This window comes from Paramisgurnus dabryanus, chromosome 9 (genome assembly GCF_030506205.2).
Source record: "Paramisgurnus dabryanus chromosome 9, PD_genome_1.1, whole genome shotgun sequence".
Taxonomy (NCBI): Eukaryota; Metazoa; Chordata; class Actinopteri; order Cypriniformes; family Cobitidae; genus Paramisgurnus; species Paramisgurnus dabryanus.
Window position 1 is genome coordinate 9,692,608 of NC_133345.1, and position 26,735 is coordinate 9,719,342.

At 38.9% G+C, this 26,735-nt stretch overlaps 1 protein-coding gene and 1 long non-coding RNA gene across 3 annotated transcripts in view; one reads left to right on the forward strand and one right to left on the reverse strand.

Annotated features, from left to right (window-relative positions):
* Nucleotides 1-26,735, reverse strand: part of LOC135773388 (leucine-rich repeat and fibronectin type III domain-containing protein 1-like protein) — a 180,431-nt gene that overhangs the window by 52,839 nt on the left and 100,857 nt on the right. Inside the window, exon 2 of the mRNA XM_065282937.2 lies at nt 22,983-23,133. Within this exon, the coding sequence (XP_065139009.1) occupies nt 22,983-23,032 (50 nt within the window). The 5' untranslated portion in view covers nt 23,033-23,133. The remainder of the gene's footprint in view (nt 1-22,982; nt 23,134-26,735) is intronic.
* On the forward strand, nt 9,957-12,121 carry LOC135773126 (uncharacterized). Of its 2 annotated transcripts, XR_012337256.1 has the most exons (5): nt 9,957-10,535; nt 11,078-11,171; nt 11,270-11,402; nt 11,485-11,588; nt 11,699-12,121. It is a non-coding gene; the product is annotated as an uncharacterized lncRNA (long non-coding RNA). The 2 variants fall into 2 exon arrangements; XR_010543447.2 differs by having other exon boundaries at nt 9,957-11,171.

The window sequence follows — 26,735 nt, forward strand, 5'->3', positions numbered from 1 at the left end:
TAATATGAGCTTTTATAATGCATATTAAAGTGAACTACATACCCCCCTTCAGCTTGACACAGTTCCACACACAGTGACACAAGCAACACATTTTATTCAGTAAATCTGGCTGGATCCAGAAGATTTAAAAGTTTAAAGTTGACACTTCAGGGTTTGGGTTCCGTCCTGAGTAAATTAATTACCATCTGGATGCAAATGAGATTCCTCTCCACGCCTAAATTAGATTTCATGATGATCAAGTTTGTAATCAAGTTCTCAGTAGCTTTCTCCTCATGGTTATTATAAAATCTATGGCCATTATTCAAGGAAATACTCAATACTGTTTTCTCTATAAGCATTATATTAAGACGCCCGTGTGCCATTATAACCTAGACCAACAATTAAAGCAAATCCTTCAGCTATTCAAAGAAACCACGGAGCATTAAGACCTGAGGAGGGAAAGAGAGCCCACCACAGATGAGTCAGCGTGTAAGTGTTATCAGACCACCCTGGCAACACATCAGGATCATCTCCTCTGTTTAGGAGTCGCCAAAGTCTAGGCATTACAAGGACTGAATTGAAATGGGAAACTCTCAGATAAAAGATTGGACGTAAGGGAGTGAGAGAGAGAGAGAGAGAGAGAGAGAGAGAGAGAGAGAGAGAGAGAGAGAGAGAGAGAGAGAGAGAGAGAGAGAGAGAGAGAGAGAGAGAGAGAGAGAGAGAGAGAGAGAGAGAGAGAGAGAGAGAGAGAGAGATGCAAGATTTTAATAAGTTCTCAGCAACTCTACATTCAGCTAACAAAAGACCCAACCTGTTTCTGCTCCTTTACTCTTTATTTCTCTCTCCCCTCTCTCTTTCTCTCTCATCATGCCACCATGTGCAATATAGCATAATTGAGAATCAATGTTTTTCTTCATGTCCTTCCTCATGCTACATTTCCTAAAAAGGTCAGTAATTTATTAAATCTTCTTGAGTAAGAACGTGACTATTTATCGCTGCATTTTATCACTGTTTAAAACTTTACTCATTCTCTGCATTGATTCACACATATTGATTTTTCAAATGGCTCAAACTTTCTTCTACTGCCGCTTCACAGGCCTAAGGCTTAGACAAAGAAAACATTCACCCCATTTCCATAAGCTTACCCCATTTGCACATGAAGTTCATTTCAAATCACTTAAAAGCTCCGGGGTGCAATGCATTTTGTATATTTAGTTAACACTTCACCTTTAAAGATTAGTCCCTTTCACATATACATGTATAGTCGTACATTACTGGTAAATTGGAGTTAAAGTCGCCATGAAACGGAAGTAGCGATTGCCTTATTTTCCCCGTGGTGACGTATATCCGAATGAAACGGCTTTTGAGATGAAATAAGGCAGGGCTGGATTTGAATTTGTCCATCGAGATCTGATTGGATCGTTTGAAGTTGGGTCGTGTTGCTAATTGCTAATCACTGCGATCTTCTCCCGGACCCCGCCCACCTGCCATACTTTTGACCGGAAGTGAAGAGAGATCGTTTTGAGGAGGGGAGGAGATTTGCATTTTTGATTAAAGATTATGAGCACACACGAATTTTTAAAAAATAATGAAGCTCACAGATAAGTCATTTGTTAATAATACCACACTATTAAAAATACATATATAGTTTTTCATTTCAATTTCATTGCGACTTTAACAGATCATGTGTGAACAGAACTATTCTGGTAAATCAGTGCTGCCAATTTACCAGTAAGAGAGGTTGTAAGATTACCAGTAATTGGTAATCAGTAACTGGTAAGCGCAATGTGTGTAAGGAAAATAGGATTGCTGGCATTATAATGGATGACATCAGAATGCGCTGATAGATTTGGGCCAATCATAACGTTTTGACAACACTGACCTTGCTACGTGGCAGATTAGAAATAACTAAGAGTTTACTGGTATTAGAAAGAGAGATTATTTAAACAAATCATGAGATTAAATAGTGTTCATTGGTTTAAATCACGGACAATTAAATTCCGCAATTCTTTTGGTAACGCCAAATAAACCAGACAGACTTCTAGCCAAACGTATTTAATAACAATTTTCTTTGCTCCCTTTGTTCATATGAACATGCTTTTGGAAAAATGAACACTGTCTCTTTTTCCGCACCCGAATGTTTTACTAGTAAACTACAGTGAGTTACACTCCCACAACTAATTTCTAATTTGATTATCAGTGAATAGGAGAATCATTAGGTCCTGGCAACCTTTCGGTTCTGGCCTGTTTAGTCCTTATTTCGTTTGTGTGGACATTTCCTAATGTGGCTTGATTAATTACCTTCAAACCCTCGCACGGCGGCAGATGAGCTTTGAAGTCACAGCAGGAGGATGGTTCTGAACACTTAGCAGTAAATGAGTACCCATCCCTCAATGGGAAGCCGATGCTAAACCCACAGCAGCAGGTGGAAACTCAGGGATCTGCATTAACCATGTGAGAAATAGCAAAGTCATGACCCGCATCCATCTGCTGATATGAGCCGTTATTGGTGCCCCGGTGGTAAAAAAAAGAGTCCAGGGTTCAAATTTGGAACGAGGTGTAGATGTTTCTGATGTGATATCTGATTGATAGCAGGAGTGCAGGGCTGCTGAGCAGCTAATGAGAACATTTATATTCATGGGTGGTCCACTGTCTTTGCGGGTAGGTCTGGATTTTTGGATGCAGAAAGACACGAGGATATAGTACAGGACACTGTTCACAATAAATGGGTTTGTAGTGGAATGGAAAGGCAGATCTGAGTTTTAAACACACATTTTAGTAATCCTCTACCCACAGTCAGAAAAAAGGACCATACTGTAGCTGTCACTGGGGCGGTACCCTTTTAAAAAGTAATGTACACCTTTGCAGCAGAGTTTATATTAGTATCTCACAGGTATATGTTGCTACCAAAGAGTGCATAATAGTAACTGAACGGTACTTCAGAGAAACATATTGGTAACGGATGTATACATATTTCTACCTAAATGGCATATATTAGGACCTTTTTAAAGTATGTGACTACAGCCATTTGTCACCCATGTTGTTTCAATGATTATTTCCTTGGTTATTATACATTTTTAAGTGGGCAGGCATTAAATATTGTTACGAAATCAGTTTTACATTATACCACTACATAGTAGTATATTTTTGCTTTTGTTTCTTTTCTATTTTTAATTTTTTTGTAAAGCAAGTACTGAAAACAATAAACCTGAAACCTACACAATGGGTTAAAACAATCCAGCATTTTAGGTTGAAACAACCCAGCATGGGTTAAATAACAACTGCTGGGTTCGTCCCTTTTTGACCTAGTGCTAGAAGTTACTGTAAATGCAATGGTTTCTTTTTTTTATATTTGTACTAAAATATAACTTTTATATAACTTTATTAAGGAATGTGTTCAGTTCGGTAGTCATACATTTCGCACCTCTAGGCTAATAAGCAAACTTGTAACATTGACCACCTAATCCTTTTTAACAAAAGGTGATTTCTTTGCTTCTATTGAAGCATGTAATGCACAAACGCTTGCTTTCTCATGCAGGGTTCACACCAGACGCGAGTGATTTACATGTTAAGTCAATGCAAAGATGCAGTTAGGCATAGCTAAGGCGTGATTGGCGCGGAACACGCGACTCGCGCGGATTGAGCGTTGCCGCAGGAAACGCGCAAGTTGAAAAATCTGAACTTTGGCAGATTTCCGTGCCGCAATAACCAATCAGGACCTTGCTGTAGTAGTGACTTGATTACCGGAAGCGAGCCGCAGAAGCCCCTTCCCATGACGCGAATTTCCATGTGAATTTCTCGAACGACTAGAATTTCACACGCGAATGAAGCGAGTAAACTCAAATGTTCAAGCGTCCAACTTTTTGCCGCCTCTACCGCGGTTGGTGGGAATGCAACATTAAAGGTGCAATGTGGGATCTAGCGCTGTGATTGTACATTGCAACCAATGGCTCAGTCCACAGCTTACCCCTCCCTTTCGAAACGCATAGTGAAGCTATGGTAGCAGTCACAGGACAAACACATCCTTGTCTGAGAAAAAATTTATTAACCAAACTCGATCTACCTTATAGAAGATAATTTGCGGAATTTGTCCGTTTAGGGCTACTGTAGAAACATTATGGCATGAAATTGCGACTTCCATGTAAGGAGACACGCAGTGTATGTAAATAAAAACGGCTCATTCTAAGGTAATAAAAGCAATACAGGTCTTTATACACCACTGATAATATAGTTATGTATACTATATTGCATTTCTGTCAAGACACAATGTACCTTTAAATCATGCTGATATCATTTGTACTGTACCTGGATCATCATGTTGTCATAAAAGAAATTAGATTAGATTGCATTATATTATATAATCTATATCAATAATTGAATACATTTGTATTATGTAATGATAACTTCAATTATGCAATATTATATGGATTTAATGTGCATTGGCAAGCTTTTGTAGCACATATTAGTATATAATTACAAACCAACAGTGCATATGTTTTGCTGGACATACTTCTGTCGGGGCATTTTATAAACCGCTTATGCAAACATCTCTGTTTGTGCGTGTGTGTTTTAAGCAACCTCTGCATAATCATTCAGGTGTGGTGAGAGCTGAACGCGTACATCTGCTATTTCTAAAGCAGCTTGTCGTGCCAACAGAGTTTCACATACTGTACTCTTAATCTGAACACTTGAGCTGACTGTGTGCTATTCCACTGTGTTCCCTCTATCTCAACACCTTTCATCTTTCTCCATTTCTTGACAATATTGCTGCTGCATTGAAACGTGTGTCTGTAGCAGTCTTGGGTGTGCCAGATTACAAATACAATTTGTTACTGTGACCTAGTTACGTAATAGTTTCATATATGTATAATTATTATGAGGAAGGGATAAAGTTTCTGGAAGATTGTTTTTTCCATTTGGTATTGATTTCCAGAGACCGGCCTAGTTCTGATTTCATCTAAACTCATATTCAGAAACAGATCATTTTGTCTTTGAAGCAAATACACAGTTACATATAATGTTATAGATAATACCCTTCAAGCTAGAAGTTGGTCAATTCTCCAACCTTGGGGCCAGAAACAAAGCCAATTTATTTACAAAGCAGATATATCCAATACAAAATTAATCCCCATGACTCCTGGTGACATATTGACATCTTCTTAAACAAAATTGATTCGTTTTTGCAAGAAATTTATGACATAGCCTACCTTGGCAACATATGGAGTGCGCTTTACACTCCAGCTCTATAGGTGGCAATGAGAGAATGCTTAGCAAACAGCAGGCAAACCAGCCTCTTAGCGCCACCTTTAGAGCAGGAGCGTAAAGCACACTCCATATGTTGCCAAGTCTCTGCCTTAATGCTAAAAATCTTGTAAATAACGTTCAATATCCTGCAAAAACCGATTGGTTTGCTTCACAAGACGTCAATATGTCACCAGGAGACATGGGGATTACTTTTGTATTGAATATATCTGCTTTCTGAGTTTTCAAAATGGCGGATCTGTTGACTTGCATTATAAGAATCATAGTCGGGTTTCTGCAAAATATCTTCTTTATTGCTCTACTGAAGAAAAAAGATAAGTAAATAAACTGAGCTCTGCATTAACCTTATGCACCAATTCTGCTGTGCAGTTTGTAGTAATTTTCATGCACCGTACCTTAACATAGAGAGCAATGGATGATGTGACATACAACTAGTTGTCTAGTGCGATTCCGTTCACACACTAAAACTTTCTTGTAAATGCGGTTGTGAAACACAAACAAATACGGGAGTGAGGTCGGTAATAGGATGCGGTTGTCAAACCCTTAAATAACTGACCTACCTGTGAACGCAACCATCTTAATGGATAATTCCGGTATTTAACACTTTGAGTCTCATTTCTGGTTTGTTTTGGATGAACTACAGTGATGGACACTGAAATTTTGACAATGGGTCGTGTCTTGACTTTTTGACTCATTTAGAAGCGTCTCTTGACTGCTTCAGAATGGAAGTCAATGACCATGCACAAACATGGCATTAAAACAACACTTAACGTTCATTTTCAAAACTGTACTACTCACCGAGTGGTTTGTGGTGTTCGTTAATTAAAAACAAACATATTGGCGCGATGTATGATTTTAATCCGTGTTATTTGCTATAGTGGAACAATTTTTTCAGATAGCTCACAACCGCGTATATTCTTCCGCTCTATATTTGAGTCTGAAGCGTCAGCACACTCCCGACCACTTGATGGCGACAACCACTTTGCCATACAAGTACGCTCGGTGTCTAGCGTATAGACAGTCACAATCGAGCTCAACTTCAAACCTAAAGCTGGTCACTGAGCCATCAAATATGGGAAAAGTTTTTTCTGAGAGAAACCGAGCGAATAAACTACAACCACATGTAAACAGACCCTTTTCCTGTTTCCCGGCGGCGGAGTGATATATCAGCGAGCAATGATTCTTCCAAGAGAAGTCAATGGAATATTACAAAATGCCAAATAAAACACGACAGAAACTGTATTTCGCTACACAACTTGTTTTTAATCATCAACGAACACCACAAACCACTCGGTGAGTAGCACAGTTTTGAAAATGAACGTTAAGTGTTGTTTTAATGACATGTTTGTGCATAGTCATTGACTTCCATTCTGAAGCAGTCAAGAGACGCTTCTAAACGAGTCAAAAAGTCAAGACACGACCCATTGTCAAAACAAACCAGAAATGAGACTCAAAGTGTTAAATACCGGAATTATCCTTTAAGGACTCAAATATTGGGTTGGCAACCGTATTATGGTACCATGTGAATGCAGCCTAATTTCAAACTGTAAATTTTGGATTGCTTTTCGTTGCATCGATGTTGCGCAGTTGCGTGCTGGCACATGCAATTTATCCAAAAGCGCTAGGTGCTCTTCTTGTCATATTTAAAATCATATTTAACATTTCTTCAAATGATACATCAAAAAACTGATTTTTTTCGACAGTTACGTTTTAAAATTATTCAAAACAGAGTATTTATCTTGTCAAAAGTTAAGCTACAAAACAGGTAAGCCATTTCTTTAAACTTCGGGGATGACATGAAAACTATGTGCTCCGAACCTTTATTTGACACGGTTTCTCTTGTGATTTAATATTATAGTCGGTGTTCATTTTCAAATGATAGAAAAGAGATTTCTGAAACAAATGATATAATAATCATCAGGTGTTTCTGTACCTAAAGTGAATACAGAGATAATTAAAGTCAAAATAGGCAATCAGGTATTTCTGTGCTAAATAATAGAGTGTAGTGTCTATAAAATGATTAATTTCAGCACTTTTCTTGTTATAAATTAACGTTTAAAGAATTGTGTATACATAAAGCTTAGTTTTTATCATTTACAGTTACAATCACAAATGTTTATACTGCCTTTCAATTGAACTTAAAGATAAAAATGCATCGTCAGTTTCGTCTTCGTTCATCACTTGAAAGGCAGTTTTGGTCACTTTATCAGAAAGTTGTTTCTGTGTGCTACTTGTGAAAAAAATAAATAAAAGTTAAACATTTGTTGAGTACCTGGTCTGGTCCCACTCCCAACCCATGCACACACACATAGATGATTCGACTATCAGTCAACTATAGGCAAGATTCGACAATTCTGACAATTCAAAACTTGATCATTACCAATATTAAACAGTCAGAATTGCTTTTTATGACAACACGATACATGTCACATTAGAAACAACCAAATAAATCTTTCATTTTGAGATTTAAGACAGCTTATATAAGAAGAATATAATTTCTTCTTTCGAAGTTTTCCTAAAAACAACCTTAAGAAAAAAATGACTAAAATTTGAATAAGAAATAATGGGAGTTAAGAAGGATTTTCTTCTTAAGAATGATTTGTGAATCCTTGATGTGCTTTCATGACATACTAAGCTGGCAATAAACAAAGAATGAATGGCAATGAGGCATGTCGATGAAGGTTTCAGGTATTTTTGCCAAGCGCTGTATCAATTCAGAAGTGTCTTTGGTTTGGCTCTCAGCATGAGTGGGTATGGTATAGCCTGAGGACACAGTGTTTACCCAACTGCAATATCCTACAACACAATGTAAAAGCAGCTGGAGCCGGTCCATTGCACTGTTCTCCATCCACTTCCTCTGTGTTCCTCTTATAAATCTATCCCAGTGAGTTTCCAGCTCTCTCGCTCTCTCTTAATCTCTTGTGCCACTGTGTCTTCCAATGTTTTTCTGAGGGCATCCTTTTTTTGTTGCCTGCCACTGCTCTCGTTTGGTGGTGTGTGCGTGTCTGTGTTATACAGAAAGAGAGCGTGCAATTCCTGGAGCTGGAGGGCCCATCTGTTTAAACACAGCAGAGTGCTAGCAAGAATCTCTCCCACAATCCCTTCTGCCCAGAAACGGGAAATGTATAGACAGATGTCTCATCCACAATGCCTGGCAGTCCAAAAGCTTAAGGTGATCCAGCTGTTTCCTGCCACTCGGATTTCTTATTGTAAGATCTCTGAAGTTCAAACCCTTTGTGTTATTTTTTGCCTTACGGTAAAGGCCCCTAGAAATATCTGTGGTGGACAATGGTGTCTAAAAACACACTATGTTCTTATAGCATAAAATTAATAAAATGTATAATAAATGAGCAAGGAAAAATATATGACCAAATGGGGTTTTAACAATAGCAGTATTTCCTATAGGTTCATTGAAATGACGTACCTCTGCCTAACCTGAAATGCATTGTTCCTTGTACATCGCTGCATCTTTTGGTTGGAGTGTCCATTAGAGGCACTGAATGTGCTTCGTTGGGTTCAATTAAGGTTACAAAGCTGCATTATTGACGTATTTTTTCTGTTCATGCTTTTGTTACTGTGGTGGATAAATGTCTGATGTCGTTAATATCAGGCTTGATCGTATTCTGCCAAGTTGTGTCAATAAGTTGTTGTTTTCAGGAAGCATAGTTGCAATTTACAAGAGGAACAGTAATGAATGATCAAAATACATCTGTATGTTTAGTCGCCTGTGTTTAAAACAGCAAGAACAGCTTAAGTCGCTTAGGTATGCTGCACATCTGTGCAAAAAGGTCCATAAATTCTGTATGTACCAAACAGCACACATCTACTTAACAACCAAACGCCTCTAGATGACATTCTATGAAACAATATGTACATCATAAGCATGATATTTTAGATTATGCAAAAAGTGTGTATATGGCCAGTAAGCATGGGTTGCATTTTATGTTCTTCTTCTTATGTTTTCTTTAGTTAGGTTTTTATCCCAAAATATTTTGTTTATTTCCAGGTTTAGTTTACATTTTGCCTAAATACAGTAGCATTTACTGGAAAACAGAAAACAGGTAAGCTAAAAATTCCCATTTTTATATACCCTTTTCACAATTAGCATAAAGTATATAACCAAGAATGCTATAAAAAATATTGGATATATGGTATTATTATATAGGGGTGCGCGGGACAAACACTAACGCAGGGTTAGTTGTAACACGACTGTTTACATTGTTGCACAGGGTTGAGCGTTTTGATTTTCCAGTATTTTTTCACGCTGCCATAAGACGATCTCCGGCAAATTTATAGAAAGATATAATGTTTTTTCCAGAAAGTTATTGATAAACAAGTGTTTTGGTGCCATGCAAGTACATTTTTATCATCATATGCCTTTTTCCCGGTTTCTAAGTTGGGTGTGTAAGATACCAAATTCAATGTCATATTAATCAGTGTCTTGTTGACTAAAACATAGCATCGTTTTGAAATATGTCTACAGCTCTTAGCAACTTTTTTGGTGGGCTTGAAAATATTTTGACTCGGTGGGGTTAATTGTAACGCTGTGTTACAACTTACCCCTCAGCACTTACGATATGAAAACCGCTAACGTTATCGTAATTCTTGCCGTTGTTTTAAATAGGCAACACACAAATGATTGCTGGCTGCCAACAAAATAAATGTGCCTGTCTTATCAAAAATTGTGTGTCAATTGTTTTTGTTCATATCTTTAAAGAGCACCTATTATGGGATACACGTTTTTAAACATCCTTTTGTGTGTAAGTGTGCATTAGTACATGCTAACGATATTCAAAAAGTACATACCTCAAAGAAAACGATGACGCGAGTTATCGTCTCTAACGTTCGAGGACTACAAAAAACACTCGGATTGTAGGCAACAGTTTACTTCCTGGGATTAGTGACGTAGATAAGACCAACATTATCATAGTTCAGCCCTCTCTGCTTTGCTTGGGTACGCCCTCAAAGACGAGGGTGGGGTGGGGAGCGCCGAGTCAGAAGAGAGCTAAAATGGCGGAGGTTGGGAGTCCCTGCTTTGACTCTGTTTGCAAACTCTTGTTTCATTGTTTAAGCGATTAAATCTCTCGAGTAGACGCTGTCTCTTTAGATGCGAGGGCAAAATAGCACTTTATGGACTTCCACAGAGGACATCATGTTTAATACGGTTCCGGAAAAATCCAGTCAGAAGTTGTTCACGGAGTTTTCACAATAACTGCTTCTCATGAACCGAAGCTGGATTTGCGCGACGTCTCCTCTTGAAAGTTGGATTACTGTGCACTTCTGGATCACAGACTGTAAGTATTCATGTTTATTATTTGCCTTTTACTGTACATTACGTAACCGGTAACCGGAGATTAACATAATGTGCGTGTAGAGCTAAGCTTGCAAGCTAATTGTTTTGTGTTGTAATACTGTATTTCATAAACAACGTACCATATTTACACACGTGTATGTTGAATTATGCAGGCTTTCGTTTTTTTTATCGATGTTGGTTTAGACATGTTTACAAACTTGCTAAGTTGCTAAGATAAATACAAATACAAATGCCAGCTAAACTGTTACCGGTAAAATTTGTTCTCATGATCAAACTCAAGAAACTCTTAAGTACAGATGATTTGTTTAAAGTTATATGTATTTTACTGTTGTATTTACTTGAAGCTTTCTTAGATTTTGAAACCAAGTAAACACGTAATGTGTGTTGCTAATGTTGGGCCATGTAATATGTAATACATTTACGTTTTAATGAATAGTCTAACGATTTATAGTCGTTGTACTCTATTGTTATAATATTTCTTTTTGACTGAATACATGTTTGTTTTATTTGTCTATATCCTAGATTCGCAGCTGGACACATCCTTCTACACTGTATGCAAACATGCAACATCATTACACACAGTACAAGGAGTCAGACTGGCATATGAGGAGCAAAGGTGTTTAACACATATTATGTATTTACCTAGTGAAACCACTACCAGTCTTAAATGTATAACTGATGATGACAAAGTTTTTTTTCTCTGCATAATAATAGGAACCCAGGCAGTAGCATCGTTTCACAATGTTTCCATCATCATCATCAGTGGATGCCTTTGCCGTCCGTAGCCTGAGATTTCAGATTTGCAGCAAAAAAATGTGATTTTCTCATTTATTGGAATGCTGTGCAGGTATTTAAGTATTTTAGTAACTGTGTTAAATAAAGTAGTATTTACTTTTACAATAAATTAATTGCTTGTTTATATTTTACAGGTATTTGTACCTTGCAGCCATCCATTACAATGTCACCAAGCCGTAACAAAAGCAGGAGAGGGAAAGTACAAGGCTATGTTCCCAAAACACACAAGTGACATACCGTAAGCAGTAATGTTTTATTTCAAATACATTCATAATTAAAAACTTAATGTATGAAGCAGGGAAATAAATGATCAAAACAAAAGATTTATTGACTGCAATATTTCTACAGTTATGTGGAGGATGTGATCAGGCTTGTGTTTGATGAGGTATTTGAAGATAAGCTGAAGGAAACCCCGATTCCAATGGACCTGGCATCACAGTTTGAGAGACCTTCAAAGGAGGACGTGATTGCATGCCATCTTCAGTGCAGGGGTCGTCGAAAGCCAAAATTGTGACCGATCTGATCAGGAAGCTCCAAGCGTATCTGGAGAACAACACACGACAGGATGATAACCTTATAGTGTCGTCTTAGATAGCACCAGCTGACAAAGCTTTAATATGCCATTTATCTGAATAGATAGCTGTAAGAAATGAATTGAACAATTTTTGAAACAAGAGCACAATATGGTTACTAAAGTATGTTTATTTGTATATTGTTTAACATTTAAATATATATTTGTAATAAATAAAAAAAACTTTTGACTGACTATTATATTTTCTTTAAAGTTGCATCTTTTGTTCTTTTGGGTACTTTGTTACTATAATGATACTTTAGTGTTATTGGTTTAAAAATGTAATAAAACTTACTCTAGTCCTGCACCTCAAAGGCTTATAGTCCGTACAATAAATGTTCTGTGTGTAGGGATTTAGACAATTTGTGCAAAACCTGGATGATGAATCACGCAGGTAAGAGGCCCTGGAACCTGTTGCATTCTCCTTAAAACCTAATAAGTAAAAACATAGCACTTATAAGTAAGCAGTTTTTCATAATAAACTTTACCATAGTGAAATAATGTAGAACATTCATTTCAATTAATACTTTCTTTGTGCTACATTTGGTGTTTCCATATAGTTTGCACAGTAATATAGTATGTAACAGTCTTTTATAATAAAGTTTACAATAGTAAAATAATGTTACTAAGTGAAATAGTTTTATAATCATTTCAACAAATACTTTCTATGTGCTACATTTGGTGTTTCCATATAGTTTGCACAGTAATATAGTATGTAAGCGGTCTTTTATAATAAAGTTTACTATAGTAAAATAATGTTAATAAGTGAAATAGTTTTATAATCATTTCAAATAAAACCTTCTATGTGCTACATTTGGTGTTTCCATATAGTTTGCAAAGTAATGTAGTACGTTATAATTACCTTTTGGATGTCTTTGCAACACATTTTCGTCTTCGTTTAGCATTCTGGCAGAGCTAAGGACACCTAAAAAAGTTAAATCCAATCGCGTTCATTGACGGAGATCGTTTACATCGTAACGGCCGTCTGAACTCTCTGGATCGAGCTTGAAGTGGTAAGGCAGTACAGACACCATCGTTTATAGAGAAATATAGCGCTTGTTTACGTTGCCTGTGACTCTCAGTCAGAACCGGAAAATCCACGCGTAGTCAGGGGCGTAACCTTTCAAACACACGCCGAACCCAGTTGACCAATAACAGTTGAGTAGTCATCTGACCAATCCGAATACACTAGACATTTTGGGAGGCGGAGACAGGAACTAAACCGAGCGTTTTCCAGACATGCAGAAATCGGTGAGATATGTAAGCAATTTATAAGACTCACAGTGCATTAGTTCAAGTTTTAATAACATGTATGTACTATGGGATATTACAATAACGTGCTAACGTGCTAATTTATTAGCATAATTGGTGCTCTTTAATATTGATTGAATAAGGTCACGTCAAAGATTGAAATCATAATGAAACGAATAGCTAAAATCAGACTTTGATGCTCATTATCTCAGAATTTGATTTTGAAACTGTAGTATGGTTATTACAGACTGGGTCACATATAAAAAAATTGTCATAATTGTGCTGCTTTTTCTTACATATTTAGACATTTGTATTCATTTATTATTGAACTATTGTTTGAAAAGGGCTGGATGAATGAATACAGTGTGGATACCTGTCTATTATAGACAGATATATAAACAATATCCACTTCAAGTATATAGACAAAATTGTATTGAACTATTTGCCTGCAAACTTAATTTGTGTTACAAAGTGTTACAACTAATCCCCTGCCTGTTACATTTAACCCCACCTATGGGGTAAGTTGTAACGTTTGCACTTCTGTCATGTTTTGTGCAATTGTCCAAGAATGGCAAGTACTAGAAACAAACTTCAAATGGTAATTTGTAACAGAGATGTGTGTTGCTTGAATAAAATATAATTTATCAAACTCAAATATTTTTTCATGATTGAGCCAAAGGTTGTGCCCGGATCTCCCCTACAAGTACATTCGCAATACTAAGGAGCATCATGCATCAAATATTTGCAAGGGGGAACAGTGTGCACATTTTATACTGTAATTATTAACGTGCATTAATAGAATACCATATGTGCCATATTTTCATGGACTACACGGACAAAAAAGTTAAAAAGCGTGAAGTTAATTTAATTGCTATTTTACAAGTGAAAAAAACATTTTACACCAACAATTAATTTAAATGTTATATTGATGCACTCATCGGACACGTCTGTGATTGGCTATATTGGTCAACACTGCCAAAACAGGGAATACAAAGGAACATTTGATGCAACGTGAGTAGATTTTATTTTAATGCTGCAATTTTTTGTTTATTTTCACATGTCAATTTAATTGCATTGAAAAACATATTAAAAATAAAATTAGAGGAATTAATTTTAGCATCATATTTGACCAGAGTTAAAGCACATGAACGAAGTTCTAGGGGTAAATCTAGATATAAACATTAAGAAATGGACTTCGAACCTTCATCTTTGTACACAAGTAGGTTAAACTGAACATTGCGGCAGCTTCTGCAAAGTGTTGTGAGCATTTGTGATGGTGTTTTTAATTTGATCAGATAACAAAATGCAGCACTATCAGCAACGTGTCCACGATCGTGCACAATGATGTCACCAGGGCTGTTATGTTGGGTCTGGTTTTGTATAATTCATTAATAATTCATTGCACCCAGAATGAAGCACAATTAAAACATGGAAATTCTCAGTGTGAAGTCTGAAAACTGGTCATATTTTGCCTGTAAATCAAAGCAGTAGATGAAAAAATGCTTTATTGATTTTGTGTTTAACAGAATCAGCCCGTTCATTTTTTTTATGTGACTGTAAGTCCACATAAATGATTAACATCATGTTTGCTTTACTGAGGCATTACCAAAAATAACTAGGGGTGATTTACAGAGCTTTAACATGAGCGAATGCACATCTCTGAAGATTCGCTCCATTCAAAACATGTTTCAGGTGAGTAGGTGGGTAGGTAAATGTGTGATTTTTTTTGTGTCAGACAGTACAAAAGCACAAAAGAACTAAAGTCACGATCAAAGGATCTATAAAGTGGCATGTCTGTCGGGGAGCGCTGCTGTCACACACTCAACAGCAAGCAGTCCTCCTACTCAATCCAATATACTGTGGGTTTAGTGTTGTTGTCATGGCGAGACTCATCCACGCTCGTCAGATGATTCCATGACATCACCACGTTATCCTGCGGTACCGACCAATCAGAGGCTGGCGTGTGGAAATGTAGGCTGAGGAGGAACCCACCAGCAGGACCATAGAGTACCAGATGGCTGAGGCGTCTGGGAGCCGATAGCAATCTTTCTTTTTTTTATCTTTCTCAATCCGCCTCTCTCACTTTCGTCTCGTGTACAGCATGAGAACTTTTCCCTCAACATATGGACATGCATGCTATTCTTACTCAATAGCAATATGTGTATGACAAGTTAATCATTACTGGGTTGAGCACATTCAACCATACAAACTGCTACTGAGTAATGATGATGGTTAAAAAGCCATTTTAATAAATCCTCTTTTATTTGTGGTTTAATAATAAAAAATGAAGCAGAATTTAATTCTTTAATCTTCAAAGATTTGAACGTTTCCTTTAAAGTTATAACAGATGAAAAGACGGGCAAGAGCAAAAGGATAGAATATAAATGATAGGAAAATTTTTGCACCACCTTTAATAATACATCTGGGATTATGGGTTTTCCTTAACAAGCATGACTTGCTGAGCCAGGTAAACTGTATGATTTATTCTGAAGCAACCGGATCGGTATGGCGAGAGAAGACTACAGAAACGTGTTTACTTTACACCAGATGACCCAATCAGTCAGCATAAGAAATGGCATGAAGTTTCGTAAGTCGATATTCTTGATTCCCCAGACATTGAGTTTCATCTGCACCTGTTCAACATCATTAATCATTATTATATTGATAAACTCCATGCTTCACATCAACATAAAGTGCATGGTCCATTATGTTGCGAACCACACAAACACACACCAACACACATCATTAGTAAAATCACTTAAAAGTAAGTACTATGCCGCTAGCCGCACCAAATGTAATTGCAAAAATATTGACTGTTATCAAAGAGGTTTCCCTATTACCCCTCCTCATCTCCCTCTGGTCAGCCAAACAGAAACTGTTTGGTTGAGCCAATGTCATTATTTTGAGCTGATCAGGATGGTCTTACAAGCAAAGCAATGGTGCAAAAGAGCTACAGAGGGATACATTTCACTCAACTAGGATACGGATAAAGTATTTTAACCCATTTTAACCCAAAAGGAAAAAATCATAACCTTAAATCCTGGCTTAATGCCCTCACGCTGGCAACCCTGTGGACACGGTCATTTTCTAACAAATTTCTGCCAGTAAATCAACATTGTGTTATATACATCCCCAGATCTATAAATGCTCCATATTGAGATTGAATAATTCTTCCCAATGGGTTCCCAGTCTCCCAAACAGTTGGAAAGAGTTTGCCTGCATTATTCTCCTGATTGCAATGATCTCTGATTGCTCTAACGGGAAAACATAGATGTGACTGTTATCCAACGGTGTCGGCCCATTAGTGTTTGGCAGAAAGAAGTCTACCCATAACATGTAATTATGAACAAGGAATGCAAGCGTAGTTTGAAAGGACTGAAGACATAAAACAACGCTTCAATATGAAGTGATAGGTGGGGGATTTATCTACACACCCACATGCTTCAACTCATTACAGACGTAAAGGTCAGAGAACAATAAAAACAAATTGAACCGAACACGGTATCGTCTGTAATGAACCAGCGTCATGCGTTCGGCTCAACATATTTGTGACAGATGGCCGCTGGGAAAGATCAAAGCGTTGACTGCAATTGTTCCAATTCCCTCAATTTTAGGTTTGGTCAATAAAGCCTGTGCTTCTCACTCAAGGACTCTGTGAGACTAACACAAAGCAGACTACAGCTACAAAACAAGCTTTTTTTTTACTTTTACATACCTGTGGTTATTGCTGCTTATAACAATACATCCTCATTGATATTCACTCACGTAAAGGATTATTAGGAACACCATACTAATAATGTGGTTGACCCCCTTCGGAACTGCCTTAATTCTACATGTCATTGACTCAACAAGGTGCTGAAAGCATTCTTTAAAAATGTTTTTGCCCATATTAATAGGATAGCATGTAGCAGTTGATGGAGATTTATTGGATGCACAACCAGGGCACAAAGCTCCCGTTCCACCACATCCCAAAGATGCTCCATTGGGTTGAGATCTGGTGACTGTGGGGGCCATTTTAGTACAGTGAACCCATTGTCATGTTCAATAAATCAATTTGAAATGATTTGAGCTTTGTGACATGGTGAATTATCCTGCTTGAAGTAGCCATCAGAGGATGGGTAAATGGTGGTCAAAAAAGGATGGACATGGTCAGAAACAATGCTCAGGTAGGCCGTGGCATTTAAACCATGCCCAATTGGCACTTAGGGGCCTAATGTGTGCCAAGAAAACATCCCCCACACTGAACAGTGGTAACAAGGCATGATGGATCCATGTTCTCATTCTGTTTACGCCTAATACTGATTCTACCATCTGAATGTCTCAACAGAAATCGAGACTCATCAGACAAGGCAACATTTTTCCAGTCTTCAACTGTACAATTTTGGTGAGCTTGTGCAAATTGTAGCCTCTTTTTCCTATTTGTAGTGGAGATGAGTGGTACCAGGTGGGGTCTTCTGCTGTTGTAGCCCATCCGCCTCAAGGTTGTGTGTGTTGTGGCTTCACAAATGCTTTGCTGCATACCTCGGTTGTAACGAGTGGTTATTTCAGTCAAAGTTGCTCTTCTATCAGCTTGAGTCAGTCTGCTCATTCTCCTCTGACCTCTAGCATCAAAAAGTCATTTTCGCCCACAGAACTGCCACATACTGGATGTTTTTCCCTTTTCACACCATTCGTTGTAAACCCTAGAAACGGTGGTGCGTGCAAATCTCAGTAACTGAGCAGATTGTGAAATACTCAGACCGTCCCATTCAGTTTGGAGTTCAGGAGATTGTCTTGACCAGGACCACACCCCTAAATGCACTGAAGCAACTGCCATGTGATTGTTTGATTAGATAATTGCATTAATGAGAAATTGAACAGGTGTTCCTAATAATCCTTTAGGTGAGTGTATATAGACAAATAATTCTTTGTTCATCTGAAATCCAAAGTTACAATTACAATTACAGTCACAAAAACTGCCCAATCAGATCAGAGGGGACTTCTGAATGACAACCACATACAGTTAACATTTTTATGTGCCATTTTAAATAGATACTTTAGCTGAATATCAAAATGACCTAATTGCCTCAGAGATGCTGTCAACAATGAAAGCTTTTCATTAACGTGTATAAAATTCTTAAAGAAATATAGTTTATAAAAAATATGGACATTTTCTTACAAAATCCCATCGATTACTCACAGAAGACCTTTGGAGCCATGTGGATTACCTCTGTGGATGCATGCACTTTTTGGGGGTTTAAAGTTAGAAGTTGTTCCCTGATCCCTGTTTTCCAACATTACAGTATAAAACTTGGAAGAGCAAGGACATTTACTAAATAACTCAAAATGTGTTTGTTTGAAAGATGATGGACATATGTATCTCTGATTACTTGAGGGTGAGTAAATCATTATTTTGATATTTGGCTGGAGCTATCACTTTATAAGACAAATAAATATGATAATGACAACACAGTGACACAAGACATCACATCACTGGGTCTGTGTTTAGTTGATCTAGACAACCACAGAGAAAACTTTTACATTATCAATTTAAAGTTCAATGCCATGAACTTTGCAAACTTTGCAAATCCAATGACTAATTGTTTACCGGCGCAGGGCACTGCGGTTAACGCTAAACCTCAAAACATCCATGCCTGCTGAATCATAACATGCCCTGGAGATACCAGCCCTTCTGCTAAAAGTAGCCACATTTGGCATTTATAGTACATTTCATTGTCTGCATGTATTGCTTTATGCTTTCTGACTCTGAATTCTGAGAAAAGAACAATTACGTGTAGACATAAAGGTGTTATAAAGGTGAAACTAAAGTAAAATAAAAATTCCAATCAAATAACCATTAATGTTACCTACGATCGAAAACCAACACAGTATAAAAATAAATAAATAAATAAACATGTAAAATCTTCTAAGTTATAATATCCCAGATTATTGGGCAAGCATGCATAACTTTTATTATGTAGAGCAAAAAAAGCAATTTCCACAAACTCATTATGAGATCCATGTCCCACTGAGGCAAAACTAAGCAAACCTTTGAAATGCAACTGCGTAGTTTTTAAATCACCAACAGCATAATAATGACACTCAATCAACCAAACTTTAGCCATTAAATAGTTATCATAATGTACCATGCATGAGGACAATGAGCGTGGTCTTGAAACCCTGAGGACACACAGAGGATATCTTCCTCTCCCAGACACTAACAGCTGTAACTCACTGAATTATCCTTCTTTCTCAGAAACTGAGGTTGCACTTATGGTCTGATCCCCAACTTTCATTGCACCTTGAATACATGAATGTGAAAATTGGAGGGGAGAAAGAGCGAGACAGAGAAAGAGAGAGAGAGAAAGGGTGGGGGGTCCGCAATAATCCAATGTAAATGAAATCAGCATCCATTGGCAGGGGTTAAAGAGACAGGAAGAGATAAAAAGAAAGATGCTACTAGAAAAAGAGGAGTTAGAGATAAAAAGGAGCGAAAGGACAAACCACACAAGCATCTCCGCATGTATTTATCTTTCTTTATCTAGCTCGTAATGACTGCTGTGCCTCAATGATACCTGTTTCCATCCTCGCTCTCCTGCACACAGCTGGCACCTCTGGCACCGCTGTGGCACATGTTAGAAGTCAGCAGTAAGGCCACGCAATGGAGTTGCCAAATACCATCTGCCCAAATGACCGAAGTGCAAAGTGGGTCTCCCCCCTACAGCCCAAATACTGATTTCAAATCTGTGCTACCAAACAACTTACAATATTTTTTGCTTCTGTCTTTAAGACTTTGTAAACGACTTTTGTTATTACCGACTAATCTCTTTGTATGTGAAATGAGTAATAGCGCTTAGTTACGGGTTTCAGATGTGCTGTCGGGTCCAATATAATTGCCGATTTATTGCAATGACTGTTATAGTGTGAATGAAAATTGTAGACTTTGGCATTGACACAAAGGTTATATAATATAAATGGTAAATGGCAAAAATGATTCAATATCTCATTGATGATTTGGTGGTACTGGCTAGTTATAGTCAGTGCTAACTTGATCACCTTTTGTTTTGTACAGTAAATTGCAAATGGAAGTGATTTAGCAACTGTGAATATCATGAATTGCGTAAACGAGACATTTATGAATTAGAATACATATAAAATAAATGTAATGAATAACAGACTCACAAAATATGGTTGGTAGGACCCAAGTGCTCTCAAATTGATAGGTTTTCATCACAGTTTCCAGAAAATATAAAACATTATGGACACAACACCAGCCATATTCATTACAACATCTGTTTGTTTGTAAATCACATACATACACAACACATTTGTCTCCCAGCAACAAAACCATTTTCCGTTGATCATTTTTATTCTGCGAAAGGCTGTGGAAATGTTTCTTGCATCAGAAAGTTTAAATTTCTTATGTTTTCTTGCATTTCACAGTCTGAAATTTCATAATCTTTTTTTGTGCATCTAGTATTTAGCTTTGCACATTTAATCTGATCAAATATCCTAGACATACAAATGCAACATCTACAAAAATGACCTGCATACATTCACACTTTTGAGAAACCATCCCACCACAAGAGTTCAAGATCAAGGTCCTTTTCTGAAGGAGGATCTCTGGGGATCTAAATTCAGACAGCAATGGTTCTTTCTCTGTCACCTGCAGATCGATTTGAGCCACCACAGATGTGGTGGAGGTCAGAAGGGTCACAGATTCCCCCGCTGTAGGGCCATTTAGCTCTCTTAAAAGTAACACTCCCATTGAGACTAAACTGGCTATGCTAAGCAATGAGAACCAGACAGAGCAAAACGGCCTGCAGCCCAGCAGAGACCTGCCCTTAACAATAATGTCAGACAACATCTGAATGTTTAAGAGATTGCAGTTATTCATACAGTTATACATATTCTCCTATTATGTGTAGCACCTAACTATAACACCCCCTTAAATCCCAACCTTAAATAGATTCCTTAAATATCATACTGGGATGGACCTGAATGTCACCGAAATTATTTGGCCGAAAATAGCAAAAAATCTTTTTCAGCCGAACAAGTGAAAAGGGCGATTACGTTTTACCGAACAATGAGATCTTTGATGACGCGATCAAATAGTAACCAGCGTAGAGTGAGAGATGCGCAAATGCAGCAAACATGTTGGTAAAAGCATTTTAAAGTGTCAGAGAAAGATTTGTAAACATACGGCACTACACGTTTTATTTATCATTTAAAATCAAGACATCCTGAACACCATGCAGCGTATGAGAAAGACACGGCAGTGGCGATCCTGAGTATTTGTCTGCTGAATTCACAAGCATGAAGAATGAGAGACTTTAGAATGATGAAGAGCGTCAGCAGTATGTAATAAAAACTTCAAAAAACCAGTAAAGTCCTACAATGACAAACATGCTTATATTAAACCAGAAATAAAAAGTTTATATAAAGCGAACAGTTCTGATCCTTCATTCTGATTGGTAACGCATTTTAAGCTGTGATAAAATACCCCGGTAACCCCACGGTTCAGACCGCATTACATAGCTTAAGTATCATTGCGCCACTTTTGCTACATACTGATTCATGAAAATAAACACCACAGTCTTTAATCATACTTTAATCTTTTCTACAATTGCACAATTAATGGCGATATCCAGATAAATGTCAATAAATATAGTTGAGCTATCTCTTCGATTAAGAGAAAACACTTCTCTGATGAGTTTTACCTCAAATCCATATTTCCGCTATTATCCACTAGGTGGCGATCTTACCCAACTTAAACACTGACGCATTCACTCAACACTAAAAACACTGTGTAAGTTCTGAATTTGATCTCTAACAAGTCCTTCACAAAAATGAAATTATCTCAGCTTTTCCATTTCGCGTCGTTCCTAACAACACCCCTTAGCTATTATAAAATGCACTGGTAACCCACTGCTTCTTGAGGCTTATTGCTTTATTAACAATACGCTTTTTGTTAGAACGCTTTGTTGAGCGCTTTTTCACTGTCATCTCCTGTCAATCTTGCTTCCATCTCTCTTTCTCTCCCTTTGCTCGTGCTTAACCGTGTACACAGGTGCGTGTCCGCTGCTCAATAACAGTGCTGTATGTGTAGTTGCAAGTTTCTTAATGCATAGTAATGAATAGGTTATTTGCATTTTGTGTGGGAATAAAAGATCGGATTAATATTTGTTTAGCCAAGACTGTGGTCGAATGTACAGTTGAACAGTTTTAATAAGTCTATTTATAGCTATCTGATCAGAGAAGTGACCAGGGGTCTCATTTAAAAAAAAACTGTGCGTAGGATCATTACTTAAAAGAATGCAAATTTCCAGCCCTGTTTTGTGCCTTAGCATGCTTTATAATGAGACCCCAGGTTTAAGCCCCTATAATGACTGCTGGAATGTTAAAAAAATGTCATTGTTAAATAATGTGAAATAAATATAGTAAAAAGGACTTGTGTAATGGTGAAAAAATGAGCAAAATAATAATAATAATAAAAAAAGGTATTCGGTATTCGGCCTTTGGCTGAGTTTTTTTTTCATTTGGCTTCGGACTGTAATTTTTATTTCGGAATTTCCCATCTTGTCCAGGGTTGAGTGTCTTATTATGTGGTCACTGGAGAAAAAGACATTCACAGGGGCTCTTTATTTAAAGAAGTGCACTATGGTTGTCCAAATAATTTTCATGTATCTGTTTTTGAGTAATAGTATGTTTTTTATTGCTTTTCCTCAGGTGAAGCACATATGCTTGCAGATACCAAACCTGCAAATAAGACAACGTTGCAACATTGGCATGACATCACAACAGCATAATATGACATCACCCTTCACTGACCATCCAAATAAAGGTCTACTCCCCATCCTGAAGTCCCGCCGTCTGTCCATTCTCTCTTCAGAGCCCAGGGCGTGATGACTCCACACTATTGGGCCAGATACAGGCGCTCCACAGCAGTCATTGACTCATTCACTATGATACACCAATCTGTCTGTGGGGAACAGAGAGAGAGCAGGAATACAGATGAAGACAAAATGACTGTCAAAGCACTTGAGCAGTGGTTCACATTGTCTTATATTTACACAGCTAAGGGTAATTGATTGTATTCGAGACAAAAACACAGAGTAAGTGCAGAGACACTTTGTCTTAGTGCTGAGTGGAGCCCAATGCTGAGAAATGGTGATTGTTCTTCATTCATCAGCTCTTGAGAGATGAGGAGACAAATGGGAGTGTGAGATAAATGACAGACTTTGGTCCGCTCTGTTCAGAGTGCTTCAGAGTGGAATTGTTTCTTTATGTTCGAGTTGTGTGTAATTAAACTACATTGGTGCTAACAATGATGCTAATATGTTCAAGAAAGACCAAATTACCATTCATTACAGTGAAACAACATAAACAAAGAGTAAACAGTTTTCCACAATAAAACTTAAGTGTTAGGGGAGCTGTACGGTGTCTTTAGAAGAAAAACCCACTGCAGTGTACTGTTGGTTACAAAACAGAAGTTATGTAGTTCTGGTCATGTAATGGCCAACCAAGCGTGCTGATATTTAGTGTAACAGCACTAATATGCTCAACTGTATTACTCATGTGAGCATATAATGCACATGTGAGCATTAAATACTGCATATAATGAGAGAAATATAACACAAACTTGGGAAAGGTGTTGGGGAGCAATGTAAAAAAAATGTCATTTTGTTTTTTTTTGTCTTGACTAGCTGAATAAGCTTAAGTTATTTTACTAGGTTACAGATACTCATCACTAGTCAATATAAAAATCAAAGTTAAAATTACTTATAAAACCAAAATGATTGTACTGAAAAAAATCCAGCAGTCCAGTTTGATCTGGTCTGAAATAATGTCAGCACTATCCTCCCTTCAAATCATAATATTTATACATAGGGGTGCGCAGGGCAAAAACTAACGCGGGGTTAGTTGTAACATGGACTGTTTACATTGTTGCACAAGGTTGAGCGTTTTGTTTTTTCTGTATTTTTTTTCATGCTGCCACAAGACAATCTCCCGCAAATTATTAGAATGTATAACATTTTTCCACAGAGTTATTGATGAATGAGTGTTCCCCTTCGAGGGAACTCGAGCTGCGTCGCCGAAGCTACGCTATGGGAACGCCCTCTGCGTGATTGCGTCTGAAGCACGTATGTCAAATCAGTCCAATGGTCAAGTGACACGTCATAGGCGGGTGACGTGGGAACCAGGAAGCTATAAAAAGAGCACCCAGCAAGCCAACTTCAGCTCTTTGTGCCTCAGCAAGCGAGTGTGTGTCATTATTATGTCCAAACAAAGTTTTAAGGAGTGTGCTTCCCCGTGTCCTCGTTTCATTACGAGCGAGGACTCGCATCGTCTTTGTGTTATGTGCCTCGGGGCACAACACGCACGATCATCTCTTGAGAGGGGTGGTTGTGCACACTCTGAAAGGATGCCGCTCCGTACGTTGCGCTCGCGGCTCGCTCTCTTCGAGGAGGGTGGTGAGCCGCGTGTTCCCCACGGTTCTGGCCCCGCTGCTGCCGAGGCAGGGCGGAAGCTGCGATCGTGGGGATCACAACTAGATCTCGCGGACGAGCTTGAGACGGGTCTTCCCCTTTCTCAGCCTTCACCCGCGGGATCTAGCGCCCCGTCTCTGGATTCGGAAGCACGCGCTGCGGTTTCTTCCGCCCAGGGCGGGAGCCCAGTTTTGCATGTATCGTCGTCCGAGGAAGTCGATATTATGTCTGTGGACGTGGTGGACGCTGAGGAGCCTTCTCATTCGTCCCCCGCGTTCGATGATTTGATGGAGGTTGTCACTAATGCTGTGGCTCGCTTAAAGTTAGACTGGCCGGCGGAGACACAGAGCGCTCGTCCTCAGAGCATGTTAGACGAGCGTTTTTTAAAGCAAAAATCTCAACCTTCGCGGCGCAACATGCCTTTTTTCCCTGATCTCCACAGCGAGCTGTCGAGATCATGGAAAGCCCCGTATTCGGCCCGTGTTCATACCCCTCACGCCACCATGTATTCCAACATTGTGGGGATGGGTGAGCACGGGTATTTAACGATGCCCCGGGTGGAGCAGACGCTTGCGAGCTATCTCTCCCCCGCTGCGGCGTCATCTTTAAAATCGCCTTCGCTTCCCACGAAACCGGTTAGGTTGACTTCATCTTTAGTGGGTAAAGCGTATAAGTCTGCAGGGCAGGCTGGGGCTTCACTGCATACCCTAGCTGTCTTACAGGCGTACCAAGCAGAACTACTTAAAGATTTGGATACCGAGGCGGGGGGTACGTCTGATGTTTTTAAAGAGCTTCGTCGAGTCACTGATGTGTCACTCAGGGCAATTAAAGAAACTGCTAAAGCCGTGGGTAGATCGATGGGAGCTCTCGTAGCCACGGAACGCCATTTATGGCTTAATCTGTCTGAGCTTAAATCCTCAGATAGGGCATTCCTTTTAGACGCGCCCGTTGCGCCCTCCGGTCTTTTTGGCGATGCCGTTAACACTGTCGTCGAGAGATTTGCGGAGGCTCGTAAGCAGTCGGCGGCGTTCGAACGCTATCTCCCCCGCCGTGCTCTTGATTCTAGGGCTGCTGGGCGGGAGCAGCCATCGTATAGAGCATCGCAGAAGCGTAGTGTTGCCACTCGTGGTCCCCCTCAAAAGAACTGGGGTTCGGGCGGTCGTACTCAGACATCTTCTAAACAGAAACCAGACCTGAGGGCTGTTATTATGGCGAGGAAGGCGTCGGCTAAAAAGAAGTCCTGAGGGACGTAGTGTCATGTTTCCGAGGGCAGCCCCCAATCGGGGAGAGCCGGCAGTCACCTCACAACACGGTGCCCGTCTCTCCTCGATGCCCTCGGGATGTCAGTGTGTTAACCCCGCCGCAGTGTGTGTTTCGGGGCACAGCGGCTTCATATTCTTGTGTGCCTCGTGCGCGGGGCACGCAAGACCTCTCTCCGAGGAGGGAGGCATTAATATCACCCAGGTTGAACCCTGCCAGTTTGGTTCAGGGCACCGGGGAAAGTTTAAGCAGTACACAAAAAGCCAGTCTCGAGAGGCTGGTCCCCCTTATAGAAAATTGGGCAGCGTGGAAACTCCTGCCAAACGTGTCTCAGTGGGTTTTGCAAATAATAAAAAAGGGCTACAAAATTCAGTTTTGCAACCAGCCACCCCATTTCAACGGCGTGTTATCTACCATAGTGGGTGCTGGGCAGGCTCTAATAATGGAACAAGAAGTAGAAACTCTCTTGTGCAAGGAAGCCATAGAATGTGTTCCTCCTCACAACAGGGAGTCAGGGTTTTACAGCCGCTATTTCATAGTTCCAAAGAAAGACGGGGGGTTACGTCCGATTTTAGATCTACGTCATCTGAACCGGTCTGTTGCAAAACTAAAGTTCAAGATGTTAACTATAAAGCAGATCGTCACACAAATCAGATCCGAGGACTGGTTTGTGACGATAGATCTAAAAGACGCGTATTTTCACATATCTATCCTCCCGCAGCACAGGAGATTCCTGAGGTTCGCCTTCGGGGGCGTGGCTTACCAATATCGGGTTCTCCCTTTCGGTCTATCTCTGTCACCCCGTACATTTACAAAGTGCATGGATGCAGCGCTG